General features: G+C 42.0%; 1 protein-coding gene across 3 annotated transcripts; it reads left to right on the plus strand.

The window, feature by feature from the left end:
- Positions 1 to 409: 409 nt before the first annotated feature.
- On the plus strand, positions 410 to 16,150 carry LOC144521386 (uncharacterized). 3 transcript variants are annotated; one of them, XR_013502311.1, is made up of 5 exons: positions 619 to 707; positions 2,003 to 2,337; positions 3,003 to 3,802; positions 4,137 to 4,251; positions 4,595 to 4,932. XR_013502311.1 is itself a non-coding variant. In XM_078255946.1 (2 exons), exons 1-2 carry the CDS (start codon positions 515 to 517, stop codon positions 12,409 to 12,411), a joined length of 1,542 nt encoding a protein of 513 aa, XP_078112072.1. In that variant the 5' UTR covers positions 410 to 514; the 3' UTR covers positions 12,412 to 16,150. The 3 variants fall into 3 exon arrangements, 1 of the variants encoding a protein (XP_078112072.1); XR_013502310.1 differs by having other exon boundaries at positions 3,003 to 4,251; XM_078255946.1 differs by lacking the exons at positions 2,003 to 2,337; positions 3,003 to 3,802; positions 4,137 to 4,251; positions 4,595 to 4,932 and adding an exon at positions 11,063 to 16,150 and having other exon boundaries at positions 410 to 707.
- The last annotated feature ends 1,962 nt before the right edge of the window (positions 16,151 to 18,112 follow it).

The raw sequence follows: 18,112 nt of genomic DNA on the forward strand, positions 1-18,112 counted from the left end.
CTCCGACAATGCTTTCCTAGCTTTCTGCTTCTTTTTTGCCGGCTCAGCCATGACGATAGTGAGAAACTCCATCTCTACCTTGTTAGCCGGTTCCTGGATGGGCGTATGTGTGCAGTGCCGTGAAGCAATTTGATACATAATGAGAACTGATATCTAGCGTTACTTCCTGACGCTGAGGCCAGCGCTCACAGGCGCTAGAGGGGAGCGAGACGACCACCATTCAACTCGAAAAAAAGTCATATAACCATTCCAATGACCCCAAAGCTGTTCAGTTAAGGTAAATTAAGCTAAAAAAAAAACAACAGCTGCATAGTTTCCCTTTAATCATTTATATTCCTGCGTGTTTTTCAGAGGAAATCTGGAACACTTCCGGACTTTTATTTTGAAGCTCACCAACTAATCTGCACCGGAAGCTATAGTCTTTACTGCGGCTAACTTCACACTTTGAACAAGATGGCGTCTAGCAGAAAGGTGTGTTAGCAGAGTCTCTTTGTTGTGTTGAGAAAGAGGTAAAATGTGTAAAGTCCAGATGCTGAGAGCGTTGGTGGAGCAGCGACTAACTGCGGCTGCTGAAGAGATATTTGGGCTGTTTGAAAGAACGATAGCAGAGTACGAGGAGGAACTTTGTCGTTCAAAAGAGGAGAACGAGCGACAACGGGAGCTGCTGGACGCTGTTTTCAACCCTCAGCTTCGGTTCCACAGAGCAGGTTTGTTCATTAAACCTTCAGTTGATCTTTCTCTCCTTCCTGTCATCTGTTCTCTCAGCAACGATAGGACGATAGGACGTATGTAAATAAGCATTTGTTCGTAAGATCTATTGTAACAGACCTTCGCCAAACCCACCATACTCCATGTAAATAATCAGTACTTTTATCATCGTAAAACACACTGCATTCAAAGTGGACAGAAACACAATAAAACTATCAAAAGCCGGCTTGGTTTATCTTTCCACTGTTCCAACAATCACCACTCTGGTTTGGTTGATATAAACTCTTAATTCACACATTTACATGTGGAAATATGCTGGCTCTATACACGCTAAAAGTACAGATTATTTACATGGAGTTTGGTGATGGTGATTTCGGGGCTGTTTTCTAGATAAACAAAGGTTCTTATTTAATAGGTATTCCCTTAGGACTGTATAGGTGATGGTTACATAGTAGTGATGTTCACCTTGGAACACAAAAACAGCACAGTATTGTAACCACTAGGCTTAGAGGTGTGTGTGTGTGTGTGTGTGTGTGTGTGTGTGTGTGTGTGTGTTTGTGTCCATTTGTGTGTGTTTGTGTCCATTTGTGTGTGTTTGTGTGTGTTTGTGTCCATTTGTGTGTGTGTGTCTATAAGAAGAACAAATACAAGATACAAAAACATAATGACAATTCAAGTAACCATATACTTAGCTTAAATGGCTTATTTGTAGCAGCACTGCTTTCTCCATTAAGTTGCAATAAAAATAGACATCCATGTCATTTACATAGGAGACTGTGAACATTGTCCAAATACAACAGTCTTACTAGAACTAGAGAGGAACAGCTAAACTAGCAAGATTCAACAGGTTTACTGTCAAATGTACAGTAAAGACAACTTACACCATGCAATGAAAAGTTAGCTTTGCTAGTCTTCCTTACACAACAAATGAAATTAAGTTAAAAACAAACAATTAAAAAGTAATAAATAGTTTGAAAAAGAGATTAAAAAATGGAGATAAGAATATGGATAAAGTGCACTGTACCTAGACAGCTCTGTATGTGGTGTGAGTTTAGGAGGAGAGGATGGAGTGTGTGGGGGGATACTGCAGTGTTTAGGAAGGGAGGATGGAGAGTGTGTGGGGGGATACTGCAGTGTTTAGGAAGGGAGGATGGAGAGTGTGTGGGGGGATATTGCAGTGTTTAGGAAGGGAGGATGGAGTGTGTGGGGGGATATTGCAGTGTTCAGGAGTCTGATGGCCTGTGGATAGAAGCTGGTTGTGAGTCTTGTTGTCTGTGCTTTCATACTCCTGTAGGGCCTTCCTGGGGGCAGGAGAGTGAAGAGACTGTGTTGTTTTTAATGATGTTGTGGGTCCTCCTGATGATCCTGGTGATGTACATGTCCTGTAGTGATGTGAAGGCTACTCGATAGATGAGTTGTGCCGTTTTTATAACACGTTGGAGAGCCTTCCTGTCCCGAGCAGTGCTGTCTCCATACCACACTGTGATGGAGCTGGTGATGACACTCTCCACTGTACATCTGTAGAAGTTGCTGAGGATTTTCGTTGACATGCCAAATTTCCTCAGCCTCCTTGGGAAGTACAGTCTCTGCTGGGCTTTCTAAAGGAGCTGATGGCTGTTGTGATACCAGGTGAGATCCTCACTCATGCTTGTGCCGAGGAGTTTAAAGGTTTTCACTAGGGCTGCACGATTATGGCCAAAATGATAATCACGATTATTTTGATCAATATTGAGATCACGATTAATTAGCACGATTATTTGTTGATATTTACCACAACAAATTTTATTGTCACATCAAGCTAATTCTAGGCTAACTGCTTTCACGTCCATATTGTGCTACATTCCTGCTAATGTACAAATATGTACATGAAAATGAAATATGTCCTCTTATTTACCAGAAAAAACGTAAAGAAAATGTAGCAAAACTTCAACCATTTTACATTGTGTAAATATATTTTAGGAAGCAAAATATAAACTTGCATTGTACCTGCATAATGGACAACATGGAATCGTGACTTTACGTAAACATACACGCCACTTTCCTAAAGCCAAATGGCGTGTTATCTGTACGCATTTTCTTATTAGTAGGAATGTAGCACAATATGGATGTGAAAGCAGTTATCATTAGCCTATGTGACAATAAAATTTGTTTTGGTTAAAATCAAATCAAACAATTAATCGTGACCTCAATATTGATCAAATCAAATCATTTTGGCCATAATCGTGCAGCCCTATGTTGAATGCTGAACTAAAGTCAATGAACAGCATTCTCACACAAGTGTTGCTATTTTCAAGGTGGGACAGGGCAGAGTGAAGTGCCGTAGAGATGGCATCCTCTGTGCTCCTGTTCTGACGGTAGGCAAATTGGAAGGGGTCCAGTGAAGGTGATAAGCAGGTCTTGAGATGGGCCAGGACCAGTGTTTTGGCACCGACACGATGGAGGTGGGTTTAAAGCACGCGGGGACAGCTGCCTGGGCTAGTGACAGATTGAATATGTCAGTCCAAATCTCAGTCAGCTGCACAGCACAGGCCCTGAGTACGCGTCCAGGGATACCATCAGGACCAGCAGCCTTGCGTGCATTAATCCTGCGCAGTGCCACACACACGTCGGTGGTGGAGAGTGTGAGGGGCTGGTGATCTGCAGAGACCACAGCCTTGATGGCCACCTCTTTTATCCCTTTCCCACCAAGGCAGAGCTGGAGCTGGTTCGGAGCCAGAGCCTAGTTTCAAATCGGTTCTTTGTCTTTCGACCACCAAAGCACCAGCTCCGAACCAGTAAAAGTGGTTCTGTAGCTTCGCGACGAAACCGGTTTTGCAGCAAATTCAGAAAGAGATGGCTGTAGCAGGGTTCGACCGGAACCTCATACAGATAAGCAACAAACTAAAAAAACTAAAGAAGGACTACAGGGACCAAAAAAAGGACCTTGGTCGAAGCGGCAATGGTCGCCCTCGTCGAAACCCACATTTCGACGTTCTCGAGTCTGTTCTCGGCGATAGGCCGGCATGCCAGGTGACCGGGGCGCTGAACTCGGCAACAATAATGCTCGAGTCAATGGTGGATGATTCGTTGCAGCAAAGTTGCACCGAGCCTGCCGGTAAGTTCTGTTTTTACATTAGTTTACTTGTTCCTAACATGTTTCTTAGCTGTTTATTTAGTGAGGTTCTAATTTCTTACATCAGTGTTTGCAATGTGGCTAGCAGTGTCCCCGTTTTAAGTTTTACAAAGATAAAAGCATTACCTTTTTTGGAGGTATTTACGCTTCTGAGCTGAAAATGTCCCCGGATTTTGTCTGAGAAATCTGGTCACCTTAGGCTAGCTAGGATTGTATAATCTGTGATTTCATTGTATAAAGTATCACAGAACCGTGTGTAAAGTGTAATGGACAGTATTTATTTAAAGCACTGTCGTCTTGTTTTTTTTTTTTATAGAACTGTCTGCCATCAACGACCGTGATGATGACAACGTTGAGTTGCCGCCACCGCTATATATATATATATATATATATATATATATATAAACACACATACTGTATATTACTATCAGGTACTGAAATAATGTTTATATCTTTTCTTCATTTAACTTAATGAACAGCAATACAAAATGCTTTATGTAACAATTCAGTTTTATTACCTTAAACAAAAAGCAAAAGTCTAGAAAACACTTGAAAAAAAGTTTAGAATATAAAGTCAATCTGACATTAACTTGCTATATACAGTATAATGTTGATGCTTTATTATGGGACATGAGCAAAATCTGAAGTGATAGTGATGTAGTATGCATTTTTTAGATAATTAATATAGCAGATGCATACACATAATTCCCTGCAGAAAACAATTATTTGCAATGCTATGACAACACATTGATGATCTATTATTGTTGTACACAGGAAAAAGAAAGAGAGACAGTACCTCAGAACTGGTGCAATATTTGGAAAGGGCAGATGAGAGGTTCTTGCAGCACAGCAAAGAAATGGACGATGCCTTGCGTCAGGACATGAGAGCGGACACACATTCTCTGCTTGGACTCATGGGGCGCATGGTGGCCGTAATGGCGGCACAAGGGCAAAAATGATATCACCACAGTATTTTGGTGGCTTTTTATGTAAATCTTTTATTTAAATTAAGTATTTACAATTTTTGTTTTCACAAACTGCACTTTACATTTTTCAAAGTTTTGTAAGGTTTTTTTATTGGTTGTTTTTGTTTAAATAAACATGTTCATTAATACAAATGTCTGGTTCAGTTTCTTTAACACTTAACAGGCAAATATCATATATGGTTTGTGTGTTTTTATGTGATTTGGTGTATTTTCATATAAATAATGTGTACATTAAACATGTTAATCAGGTGAAGCGATTAGCTGCATATAAACTTCTATAACATTAAATATGACTAAAATCCAAATTAATTCATGATTGGAAGTTAATACAAACTGGAGGAAAAAGTCTAATATTAATATTTTAAATTGTTAAGTAGTTTGGTGCTAATTGTAGCTCTAATCCACCTGTCGTGCAGGAGCTATATCTATTTCACAATATATTTTGTTACAAGAATTCACAATATTTGGCTTGTTTTCTAGAAAGGCTTCAGATAATAGGTGGATAGTGGGCTTGAAGAGGAGTTGATGGCAAGCCATAATGCCTGAATAAAGGCTATAATGGCTGAATTCAAACAAAACAATATTTACAAAAGTGTCATGCCGGTCAGAAGTGTGAAAGGGTCGTTGATTGAGGACCATAAAGCAAGAATTGAGCAGTTCTCCTGGCCAGACAGTCAAGTAGGTGTTTACAGGGCAATAAAATGGCTTATGAAATTATTCACAAAATGCAAGTTTTAGAAATAATTCAATGGATGAGAATATAATACAATTTATGAAAAGTCAGATGTCCTCAAACACAAACGGCAGCATTACAAAAGTATGGCATTGGTGTATTCAAAGAATCACTCGTTCCCTCTGTTAAAATGCATCATTAATGCAGCTCTGATGTCAGCCCCTTCTGTGTTCGCACGCTCAGGTAATGTCTGAACAGGAGGCTCAATGTTTAGAGTCCTGTCTGGGTGCTCTTCAGTGAAATTATCACCATGTTCCTCACAAATGTTATGGAGCACACAGCAGGTCAGTGCCATCCTCTTGCTCAGCTCCAGCTTGCAGTCGTTTCTTTTTAGGAGGCACCTCCATCGTCCTTTTAATCTCCCAAAAGACATCTCCACAACCGATCGTGCACTGCTCAGCCTGTAATTGTAGGTGTGCTGTTCAGGGGTCAGTCTGCCAGTGTCGGAAAAGGGCTTCATGAGCCAATTCTGCATGGGGTATGCCGGATCACCGATCAGGTAATGTCCACAGCCAGAGATGGTCACTTTGTTTTGCCCTAGTAATTCCCCGTCACTTAGGACCTCCCACAAATGTGACTGTTGTAGCACTCTGGCGTCATGCACACTCCCTGGATAGCCAACACAAACATCCCAGAAAAGACCTTTGCCATCCACAACTGCTAGCAGAACAATAGAATGCCCGCCTTTACGATTGAAATAGTCTGGTGGATAGTCCTCTGGTGCAATTATTGGAATGTGGCTGCCATCAATTGCACCCACACACTGTGGAACTCTCCAACGAAAGTGGCCATTTCTAACAACTTTTCAGCATCAGGAAATTTTATGTGGACGGGAAGGAGCACCGTGATGACTGTGTTGCAGAATTCCTGAACACAATTAAATACAGTGCTGAGGCCTACTCCAAAAGATGATTGTCCTGTATTCACGACCCTTGGCCAGTTTCCAGATGGCAATTGCCACATGCTTTCGGATTGGGACACAAACGGTAGTTTGTGTTCCTTCTCCCCATGGCATGCTTGACGTGACCGCAGATGTACTCAAACGATTCTGGGGATACGCGGAAATTCTGCATGAATTGTAATGGGGTGAAATCCGAAACAATTGTGTCCCACCAGTGGTCAGATCGTGGGTATGCCCACATTACAGGTGACCTCCGCCTTGCCTTCAGCTGCACGATTGCCTGTAAAGATAAAATAATTACATATATAAGTTTAATTTATGGGCAATAGGGTATAGGTATATTTTCTATCAAGTAGTGCAGTATAAATACTATAAAAACAGCTGAGCTGTAGCAGTGAAGTGTTTATTAATTCATCTATAAGTAAGTTACCACTTAACAGACAGGGCTACTTTATTTATAAGTCTTTTTAGGTTCATACATTGTCTTTTCAGACAACTTATTTTCATAGCCTTCTTGTCCAGTGAAAACCATGTATTTATACATACGAGTTTTCACAAAACGGCGTCGGAATACTTATTCAACCAATGCTTAATACATTTTTTATTTAACTGCAATGTGATCGATTATCAGCAAAGTCGATGCTAGGAGGTTAGGAACATGCTGAGGCTAAGATATAAATCTCAGGCTAAAGTCGGCATCTTATTGTTAAATAGGGTGACCAGATGAGAATGGGTAAAATTCGGGACGGACGAGATGGGGGGACATGAATTTCAAAACTCCACACCAAAATGATTTAGTATTTTTATTCAGGAATTCAACTGTCTGTCATGTAAACCCAAAAATACAAATAAAAAAAATCTGCTCAGCAGCAGCTATTTTATTATACATGGAGTCATCCTCCCGCTTAAAGAAGGATGAGACCAAAGTGTTGGTCTGGACAGTTGTGCTGTTAGTTATATGTAGTTTGCTGCTAGCATGCAACCTAACGTGTGAAATACCAAACTCCTTCCTACATACGTTGCAAAACGCTTTGCATCACGTAAAATTGCAGTAATCCAGGGGTATTTCCCTACCCAGTCCTCCTGGTACCTGCAGAGACGTTTTTGCTTTTTAGCTACGTGTTCATCAGGTCCCGGGACACCAGCCTGAGCCTCCATTTCAACAATGAATGAATGAAAAATAGCAATGCGTGTTATCAAAATTCACACCTAGTCGCCTATGTACTGTTGCAGCCAATGAGGAGCAACAGTTTTTAATGTTCTATCAGACTATAGACTCGAGAGTCTGCTCTTGAGACTTTGCTCAAATTTTCGTCTGATCACCCTATGACAATGTTAAAAATAAATGTTATGTACATACCGTTACTCTCGCTTGTAATCTCCGTCTGTACAAATAAAGGCGAGCCGCACGAACACGTTGGATCCGCCGAGTTTGGAAGCCGATGTAGGTCCGCAAAGCCATGAACATCAATAGCAAAGCAACGTCCGCCATTGTTGATGGTGTGTTTGTGTTTGGTGCCGCCGCGCTAACGTGGCTGGGAAAGATGAGACGTATACAGTGACGTAAGACCTGGCTCCGTGCTGGCTCTTCAGCCTGTGGAAAAGCAAACCGGTTCTTTGGAGGCTCGTCAGTCGAACCAACTCCGAACCGGCATTAGCTCTAGCTCCAAATCAGCACCTGGTTCTTGTTGGTGGAAATGGGGTATTTGTTGTCCCTATCAAAGCGGCCAAAGAAGTGGTTCAGCTCATCAGGCAAGGAGGTGTTGGTGACAGGGGGGGTGGAGTTGGTAGCTTTGTAGTCAGTGATGGCCTGGATGCCTTGCCGCATGTGTCGGGGGTCAGAGTTGTTTTTGAAGTGATCCTCAATCCTTAGCTTGTTGTTGTACTTGGCTTTTTTGATGCCCCTATTCAGGTTAGCCCTGGATGAGTTATAGGCTTGAGCATCATCTGATCTGAATGCAATGTCCCGTGCCTTCAGCAGGAGTCTGACCTCACTGTTCATTCATGGCGTCTTTAGCTTGTTGACCAACTGCTGGGCCTCTTCAACTGAGGGAACACAATCTTACATCCTCTCTACGTTCAATGTGCAGGAAAACATGAAGGGCAAACGAGGCACAACATGGACAACAAGTAGTCCCAAAGGGAAGTATCTGCCACTCATAGATTTCAGGGGGCTCATCTGTTTTCATGTTGCGCCAAAGAAACCTCAGGAGGGGTTTGTCTTCAGGTAGGATGCACACCTGATGAAACATGACCTTTCTGTCACTGACTGGGACACTGTCCCCTGAAGTGCAGCAACGCACTAACAATTGAGGGACTCAAGGCAGGACCAGGCAACAGAAATTCACTGAGGTTAAGTCCCTTGTAGTGAAAGACTACCCTATTGTTTCCATTGTGCTGGACCATGTAGTGAGGTATGCACCAGCTTTCCTTGCTCTGAGAGGCAGCTTGCAGTTTGACTACAACACCAGAGGTTTCCAATTTATTCTTTGCAGTGTAAGCAGCAGCCCTTTCTGGATCTTTAGCAAGGTGTTTCCCAGTACTCCTGAGGCTTAGCATTACTGCTTCTTAAAATATCCTTTGTCTTTAGCCTTGGTGTGGTATGCATTTGCACCCCTTTTATGGTCACTCCCTTGGTCCTGGCTTAATGTAGATGTATTGCTGCCTTGTCCTTGTTCCTTTTTATTTTTATAAGGCAGAGTGTAGGGCTGCACAATTAATCAAATTTTAATAATGATCACGATTTTGGGTTCCTACGATCAAATTCACGTGATCGAGCGATATTTAAAATGCTTCATTCCGTTCATAGAACGCGCTGTATCAAAGTTTTTTTTTTTTTTTTCAAAGCTCCGTAAACCACTCTCTGATCACGTGCCTCCATGAGCCAATCAGAGTTGTTCCTTGCACCGCACAGCTTAGTTTAGATGTAGACAGTCACAGAGGACAGACTAACGTGAAGAAAATTCCACAACAGATAGCAGTCAGTCATAAGTCGTCACGAGGTTTACCAGTTTACCAGTAAACACAACATTTTGTCCCATCTGTGTTTTTCAGACAACAGCAGTGACTAGTTGTGTGTTTTAGCTCATAGCTTTAGCGGCAGAGAGTTGTATGTCCCACTGTTGGAATCCTCTAAAGTGAAATACAGTCACACTTTTACACCGTTTAGCTGTCAGCAATCTAGCCGTGTTTAATACAGTTACTACTGTAGCTAATGGTAGGCTAACGTTAGCTGCTGTGTAACGTGTTATTAGTGTTTACTAGTGTGACATGCAGCGATGTTTCTGTTGCCTTTAACGTCTGTTTTGGAGCATCAGACATGTACGCAGACATTTAAGTGGCACCGTAATCCGCGTTGCTATTTCGTCCGGTAGATACCGGGCACTGGTGTCGTATTGGCACTGGATTTTAACATGGACCGTTAACGTGAACAGAAAATTGCGTTGCCTGTATCTTTTCACGGCAAACGCGCATGTTTGGAAAGTGGTCGCACAACAGCTGAAATGGCATACTCCTTCCTAGTATCCTTCAACAAAGGAGGAATGTAGCACAATATGGATGTGAAAGCAGTTATAATTAGCCTAAGTGACAATAAAATTTGTTTTGGTTAAAATCAACAAATAATTGTGATAATTAATCGTGATCAATATATTGATCAAAATAATCGTGATCATTTTGGCCATAATCGTGCAGCCCTAGCAGTGTTAACTTGCCAAACCTTCCCAACATTTTTCTGCAACTCACCTGACAAGGGGCTGAGAGATGTAAAGAGGCATTACTGAGACAGTAATTGTGCCTCAAGCATCTTTGCCGGCCCTTGAAGTGTCCCTCCCAGCTGTGTTCTGATGGCCACCGGCCCTCCTGGTGGTCCTAAGATGCACGTGCTGTGTGAAAGGAAGAGTTAATACCTGTGGGGGTGGGCTCTGCAGCCTGAGATAAGCAATATTCTTCCCCTGACTCCCCATTTGCAGGGGAAGTCCACACTGTGGCAAATGAGCAGCTGACGACGTTTTCCAAGGTTGATGGTAAGGTGAATAATTGGATTAATGGGTTTGGTAATTCAACCGATTGCCCCATTAAGTTGCAATAAAAACAGACATCCATGTCATTTACATAGGATATGGTCAACATTGTCCAAATACAACAGTTTTACTAGAAATATAAAGGCAACGCTAAATTAGCATTAGCATGAGGAAGCCACATGGTGATTAGATTACCTCTGCATCAACAAATGTCTCACCAAAACACAGTGAAAGACTCAATAATGTCCACATCAGACAAAAATGACTCACGGTTCATCAGAGACACACACAACTTGAACCATTTGAATGCAGTGAAGTCCACTTCACACTCTGTTATTCTGACGTGTCCCTTGTTGATGCCTCTTAATTACTGACTGCGCCACTTTGTGCTCAACAGCGCAGTTGCATTATTTCACCACAAGAAGGCCCTAATATGTCAGTCAACAGCCTTTCCAACCGTTTCCCAAGGCTGAAAAGGAAAACTAGTAGTGTAGATGTAACCTAAGTAACTGACTGAACAACCACTATTTCTTTATAACAATCACAATCCAGGTGATAAGATACAATTCCACAACATTTCTCTGTATGTGTTTCCTGCAGATGTTGAGCAGCTGTTAGTGGGTAAAGAAGAGGTTCCACCTGAACAGCAGGAGTGTAGCTCCAGTGTCGACCAGGAGGAGCCAGAACCCCGCCCACACATTAAAGAGGAGGAGGATGAAATGTGGAGCAGTCAGGAGGGAGAGCGGCTTCAAGGGCTGGAGGAGGCTGATATGACCAAGTTCCCATTCACTCCTGTCTCTGTGAAGAGTGAAGATGATGAAGAGGAAGCTCAGTCCTCACAGTTTCATCAAAGACAAACTCAACACATGGAAACAGAAGCTGATGGAGAGGACTGTGGAGGACCAGAACCAGCCAGGAACTCACATCCGCTTTTACAACCAGAGACTGAAGACCAGACTGGAGACTCTTCTGAACCTGAGACTGATGACAGTGCTGATTGGAAGGAAACCAGAGAACCTCAGTCAGCTTTAAACTCTCTTAAACATGATTCAAGACGTAAGAAAACATTCAGCTGCTCTGAGTGTGGGAAAAGATTTGGCCACAAGGCAGATCTGAAGAGACACATGATAATCCACACAGGTGAAAAACCTTTTAGCTGCTCTGAGTGTGGTAAAGCTTTCTCTGATAGTGGAAACCTGAAGCAACACATGATAATTCACACAGGAGAGAAAACTTTCAGCTGTTTAGTTTGTAAGAGAATGTTTTTAATGTCTAGAAATTTACGGTTACACATGAGAATCCACACAGGAGAAAAGCCTTTCAGCTGCAGTGTTTGTTATAAATCTTTCACACAGAGAGGAATTTTACAGTCACACATGAGAACTCATCCAGGAGAGAAGCCTTCTAGCTGCTCAGTTTGTAATACATCTTTTACACAGAGTGGAATTTTAAGGTCACACATGAAAACTCACACAGGAGAAAAACCTTTCAGCTGCTCAGTCTGTAAGAAATCTTTTACACGTAGTGGAATTTTACAGAAACACATGAGAATCCACACAGGAGAGAAACCTTTCAGCTGCTCTGAGTGTGGTAAAGCTTTCGTTGAAAGTGGAACCCTGAAGAGACACATGATGACTCACACAGGAGAAAAACCTTTCAGCTGCTCAGTCTGTAAGAAATCTTTTACACAGAGAGGACATTTACAGTCACACATGAGAGTCCACACAAGAGAGAAAAGATTCAGCTGCAGTGTTTGTAAGAATAGATTTTCCCGGCGTTCTCATGTCAAAACACATAAATGTGTTGGTCCGATGGAAACAGAAGCTGATGGAGAGGACTGTGGAGGACCAGAACCAGCCAGGAACTCACATCCACATCCACTTTTACAACCAGAGACTGAAGACCAGACTGGAGACTCTTCTGAACCAGAGACTGGTGACATGGAATAATGTTTGTGCATTTAAGTCCAAGCAAAACTTCAAGTATCAAACAAAAATCTTTATGTATTACAGTTTTTCTCCATTGGTTTGGCTCATTTCTTGAAACAGAAATTACATTCTCAAAACTCTAAGATCATTTGGCAAAACAGTCTTACAATTCAGCACAACACTATAGCTCACTTGCAAAAGCTCATCTCTCTCCCAAAACTGTTCACTCATGCTTCAAAACTAAATTCCTTTCCCATATAAAGAGTCAGTGCCACGAAAATGGCAAAGATCCTTCTCAATTGCTTTGGCTCATTTCTTGAAACAGACCGGACGTTCTCAACACTCTTGGTGCTGTTGCCAAAAATAACCTGGATGGTTCAGCACAACACCATGGTTCACCTGCAAAAGCTCATATCTCTCCCAAAACATTTCACTCGTGTCAAAACAAAATTTCTCTCTCGTTTAAATAGTCAGTGCCCCCAAAATGCTTCGTCGCTTTGGCATTGTGTAAGCACTGCAAGTCAAAATGTTTAGATGTTTTGTCACTATGGCAGAGGACCATTGAAATATCCCTCATGTCCACCTTTCAGTCTTAGCCCAGTCCTTCATTGACAATGGTTACTGTACTGTTTGTTGTCTAGCTAACAGAATACAACCTCCAAGGTTTGACATCACACATTGCACTCATACTGCCAAGGAAATTGTAACCATTTTTATTCACACACATAAAGCAACTTCCATACATCAGAGTAAAAAGAAAAAATGTATACAGCATAATATACTGTAATATAAACACACAAACAAAAAACAAGGAAAATTATATGTAGCCTACAGTGCTGTATATAAATCTGGAGTTTCACAAATAACAGTTCTTCACTGGTCGCTGTCCTCACCCTCCTGGCCATCCCCATGCTGCTGTCTGTCTGGCCACAGATTCTCATCCACATCACAGCGTATATTCTCCCTTGCGATGCAACGAGGGAAGAAACGGCGTGCATGTCGCAACCATCCCCTACACTGATCTGCTGTAATATCACACGCAGCATCCATTGCATGGAGCAGGGACCTCTGATCTTGAGCCTGATGCTCATACACTCTCCACCTCCAAGCGGAGAAATACTCCTCAATTGAAGAAAGGAGAGTAAGGTGGTAGGAACACCATGACCATCCTTGGATGAGTAGTGAACCAGGCCCTGATGAGCGGGCCACGGTGGAAATTCACATTGTCCCATGCAATGACATATTGTGGTAGGTGAGGCCCTACGAGATCTCTCTCATTTTCAGGGATCAAATCAAAATGAAGGCGGTCCAAAAAGATGAGGAGCTTCTGTGTATTGTATGGGCCAAGACTGGGGATGTGAGTGGCCACACCATTCTCAGAAATGGCAGCACACAGTTATATTGCCCCCTCGCTGGCCTGGGACATCCACCGTGGCCCGGTGGCCAATAATATTACGGCCACGTCTTCGGTCCTTGGCCAGGTTGAAGCCAGCTTCATCCACAAACACGAGGATGTGAGGGGTCTCGTTTCCTTCCAATGCCATTATTCTCTACAATAGAGTAAAAAAAACCAGTTACAATTACATAGGAATGTTCTATGCAGAGGTACCACAGGGGGTATTTGACAGAAAGGGGAGGGGGAAAATCATCAATGACTAGATTTACTGAAATGTTACAGTAAAACCCACAGTAATAGATTTACATGGGAGGCACTAATTGCAGCTCTTTGACCCTTTTTCTTATTGTATGTTATATTCTTCAAAATAAGGATTATAATGATAATCATACAGTAAGCTGCAGTTTTTAGGCAAAATGTTGAACTCAGATAAATCAAATACTTTCATACCTTGATTACCTGGATTCAGAAATCGGGTAAAGTGGGTACTGAAGCCAAAAAAGTTTGGGAACCACTGCTTAATTGTAAAAAGGTTATAATGATGGACAACCAGTAACTGACTTACATGTATATACTGGTACTGCAGCTCTTTCACTCTATCAGAGTTCCTCTCAAATGGTACCCTGTAAATTTGCTTCATTGTCATCTGATGCTGCTTCTTCAATATCCGGTCTATTGTGGAGATGCTTATAGAGTTGATATTTTGGAATATGGCATTGTTTTGTAGGATTGCAGCACGGATCTGTTTCAATGTGATGGCATTATTTGCAATCACCATGTTACAGATCTCTTGTTCTTGTTGTTCATTGAGAAGTTTTCCTCTCCCACCCGTGCAAGGTTGTCGTCCAATCCTAGACATAGAATTCAAAGGACAACACTCCATTCGTAATGTATACCTTATGTATTCCTTACAGAATGAGTTACCAATGTAATTGTACTGTTGTTTTACTTACAGTAACTTTACCACAACTCTAATGCATCACTGGACAGTGGCTGGAATACTACTGTAAACTGTATCATCAATACTGTAGAAAACTATTCCATAGTTTATTTTCTCCAATATTTTTCTTGTCATTTTTAGTATCATAACATCCCATTGAGGTAAAATATTACTGTAGGCCTATCACACACACACACACACACACACACACACACACACACACACTAAATGAATAGGTAAATGAGTAAATAAATATATTTCTTGCTCTATGCACAGTGTCCTGTCCTATACAACATATAATTCCATCATTGACTGACTACATACCTGTTTTCCCTGCAAAAGGTTTGGATGATGGAGGAGACTGTAGAGCGAGGCACATTAGGCTGCACTCGGCGACCTGCCTCCACCATTGTGAGGCCATGGTTGATGATGTGGTCTATAATTGTGGCCCGAATTTCATCCGGGACAGCATCTGTCTTCGTGCTCCTCGGCCTCTTCCCCCTTTTCCACCACCACGCACCCTCCTCCTCCTCCTCCTCCTCCTCCTCCTCTTCTTCTTCTTCCTCTTCCTCGAGCAGGCAGTTGCCCTTGTTCATTTACTTGGCCAGGTGCCTCCATGTTCAGAAATTGTACTGGTCCTGCATGGTCAAGCTCTATATATACACGTTTGGCAGCATTCACGATCATGGACAGCACCTGTCAGGTAACTTAACATACCGTTTGATTGATCATCTGAGATGGTATTCATGGTATTCTGTTCTTGACTACTTTTGACAATTGAACAGACTATTGTGCATGTGATGACTTATACAATGAAATGACGCTGACACATTTTGGAGAGAACAACCATTAGACTGAGAATCAACAATCAGTTTAGATCAACAAGATCTATTCACTTGGGAATTGTACTAAATGTAGGCTACCTGTACTTAATCATTTGCAAAGATGTACTGAGACATTGAGACATGTACTAAGACATTTGCAATTTGATGAAATGAATGAGAAATTCAATTCTGTTGTGAACAATTGCCAAGTGGTTTGGGGGTTTGTCCATGTTGTTTTGAGAATTTCATTTCTGGTTCAAGAAATGAGCCAAACCAATGGAGAAAAACTGTAACATCTAGATAGAAGACATTATATTGTGTGGTAGGAAAAAGTACACTCTTATTTAAAAAAATGTATTAGATATTGTTTTGTCCTATGATGTCTGTCATATAATCAATTATAATCAAGAAATCAGACAAATGTAACCACTCAATATTTTATAGGGCCCACACAAAGATTCACTTCTTTCTAAGTAATGTATGTTTAGCAAGATTCACTATTACTAATCATGTATCAATATGGGAGTTTATTCAATACACATTGGGTTCATGTTTTAATTTTGTGTATCATGTTTAAGCACAATTTAGGCCCAGCAGTCTCTGAGACTTTTCTCTCTATGTCAGGGAGACAGGAAGTGCAGGTTGAAAGCTATATTTAGTTTAAACAAGAGAGATGTGAGGGAGGTAGCATAGGGAAGTTAGCCTAGCAAGGTGTTTCCTGTCAGGGAGCGGAGGAGTTTTCTCTTTGAAGCAAAGCTGAGATGGACATATTATGATCTGTATAAAACTATAAAAACTCACTTGTGCATTGCTATGTTCCAAGGTAATATGATCAGTGACACCAACATGATTAAGGTCTTTTGACATGTGTAGTGTCTTCTATGCCACTAATTAGGCCATGGTAAAGCTAATAATGTAAAGAAATATAATAATTTGATATGACCGGTGTGGTACACCAGGACATGCTGAGTACCCTCCAGGATGAAATAAAGTGAAATCATTTGAAGTAAACCATCTGTTGACTGTTGACTTGTTAGTTATTGTCTGGGTCACAATGACCTAGGTGTACTTAAGAAAAGGAAGATGAGAGGACTGTTAGTCCGGTGGGGGTGTGCTAATGCTTCCTACGCCACCCCGAATAAAGACCAACGAAGAAACCCCGACCCCGCTGTACACGCACACGCTCACACACAGACATGCTAGGAGACATGCACAGTAAAGTTCACGGCTCGATCCGAGACTTAGACCTTATACATCCATGTCCGAGACTCACTGACAACGTCGTTTCTGGTAAGTAACGTTAAAACTAACGACACAGTATCCACTGCAGTTATCCACTAGTCAAGACACACTTGTACAGTGGGGCAAAAAAGTATTTAGTCAGCCACCAATTGTGCAAGTTCTCCCACTTCAAAAGATGAGAGAGGCCTGTAATTTTCATCATAGGTACACTTCAACTATGAGAGACAAAATGAGAAAAAAAAATCCAGAAAATCACATTGTAGGATTTTTAATGAATTTATTTGCAAATTCCTCGGGAAAATAAGTATTTGGTCACCTACAAACAAGCAAGATTTCTGGCTCTCACAGACCTGTAACTTCTTCTTTAAGAGGCTCCTCTGTCCTCCACTCGTTACCTGTATTAATGGCACCTGTTTGAACTTCTTATCAGTATAAAAGACACCTGTCCACAACCTCAAACAGTCACACTCCAAACTCCACTATGGCCAAGACCAAAGAGCTGTCAAAGGACACCAGAAACAAAACTGTAGACCTGCACCAGGCTGGGAAGACTGAATCTGCAATAGGTAAGCAGCTTGGTGTGAAGAAATCAACTATGGGAGCAATTATAAGAAAATGGAAGACATACAAGACCACTAATAATCTCCCTCGATCCGGGGCTCCACGCAACATCTCACCCCGTGGGGTCAAAATGATCACAAGAACGGTGAGCAAAAATCCCAGAACCACACGGGGAGACCTGGTGAATGACCTGCAGAGAGCTGGGACCAAAGTAACAAAGGCTACCATCAGTAACACACTACGCCGCCAGGGACTCAAATCCTGCAGTGCCAGACGTGTCCCCCTGCTTAAGCCAGTACATGTCCAGGCCCGTCCGGAGTTTGCTAGAGAGCATTTGGATGATCCAGAAGAGGATTGGGAGAATGTCATATGGTCAGATGAAACCAAAATAGAACTTTTTGGTCAAAACTCAACTCGTCGTGTTTGGAGGGGAAATAATGCTGAGTTGCATCCAAAGAACACCATACCTACTGTGAAGCATGGGGGGTGGAAACATCATGCTTTGGGGCTGTTTTTTCTGCAAAGGGACCAGGGACGACTGATCCGAATGAATGGGGCCATGTATCGTGAGATTTTGAGTGAAAACCTCCTTCCATCAGCAAGGTCATTCAAGATGAAACGTGGCTGGGTCTTTCAGCATGACAATAATCCCAAACACACCGCCCGGGCAACGAAGGAGTGGCTTCCTAAGAAGCACTTCAAGGTCCTGGAGTGGCCTAGCCAGTCTCCAGATCTCAACCCCATAGAAAATCTTTGGCG

The sequence above is a fragment of the Sander vitreus genome, chromosome 7 (assembly GCF_031162955.1).
Source record: "Sander vitreus isolate 19-12246 chromosome 7, sanVit1, whole genome shotgun sequence".
Classification (NCBI taxonomy): domain Eukaryota; kingdom Metazoa; phylum Chordata; class Actinopteri; order Perciformes; family Percidae; genus Sander; species Sander vitreus.

Excerpts from the sequence above, each read along its gene's own strand:
- LOC144521386 (XM_078255946.1), top strand. The coding sequence starts at position 515 with ATGTGTAAAGTCCAGATGCTGAGAGCGTTGGTGGAGCAGCGACTAACT. Across the intron at positions 708-11,062 it reads GCTTCGGTTCCACAGAGCAG|ATGTTGAGCAGCTGTTAGTG; the intron begins GTTTGTTCATTA and ends TGTTTCCTGCAG.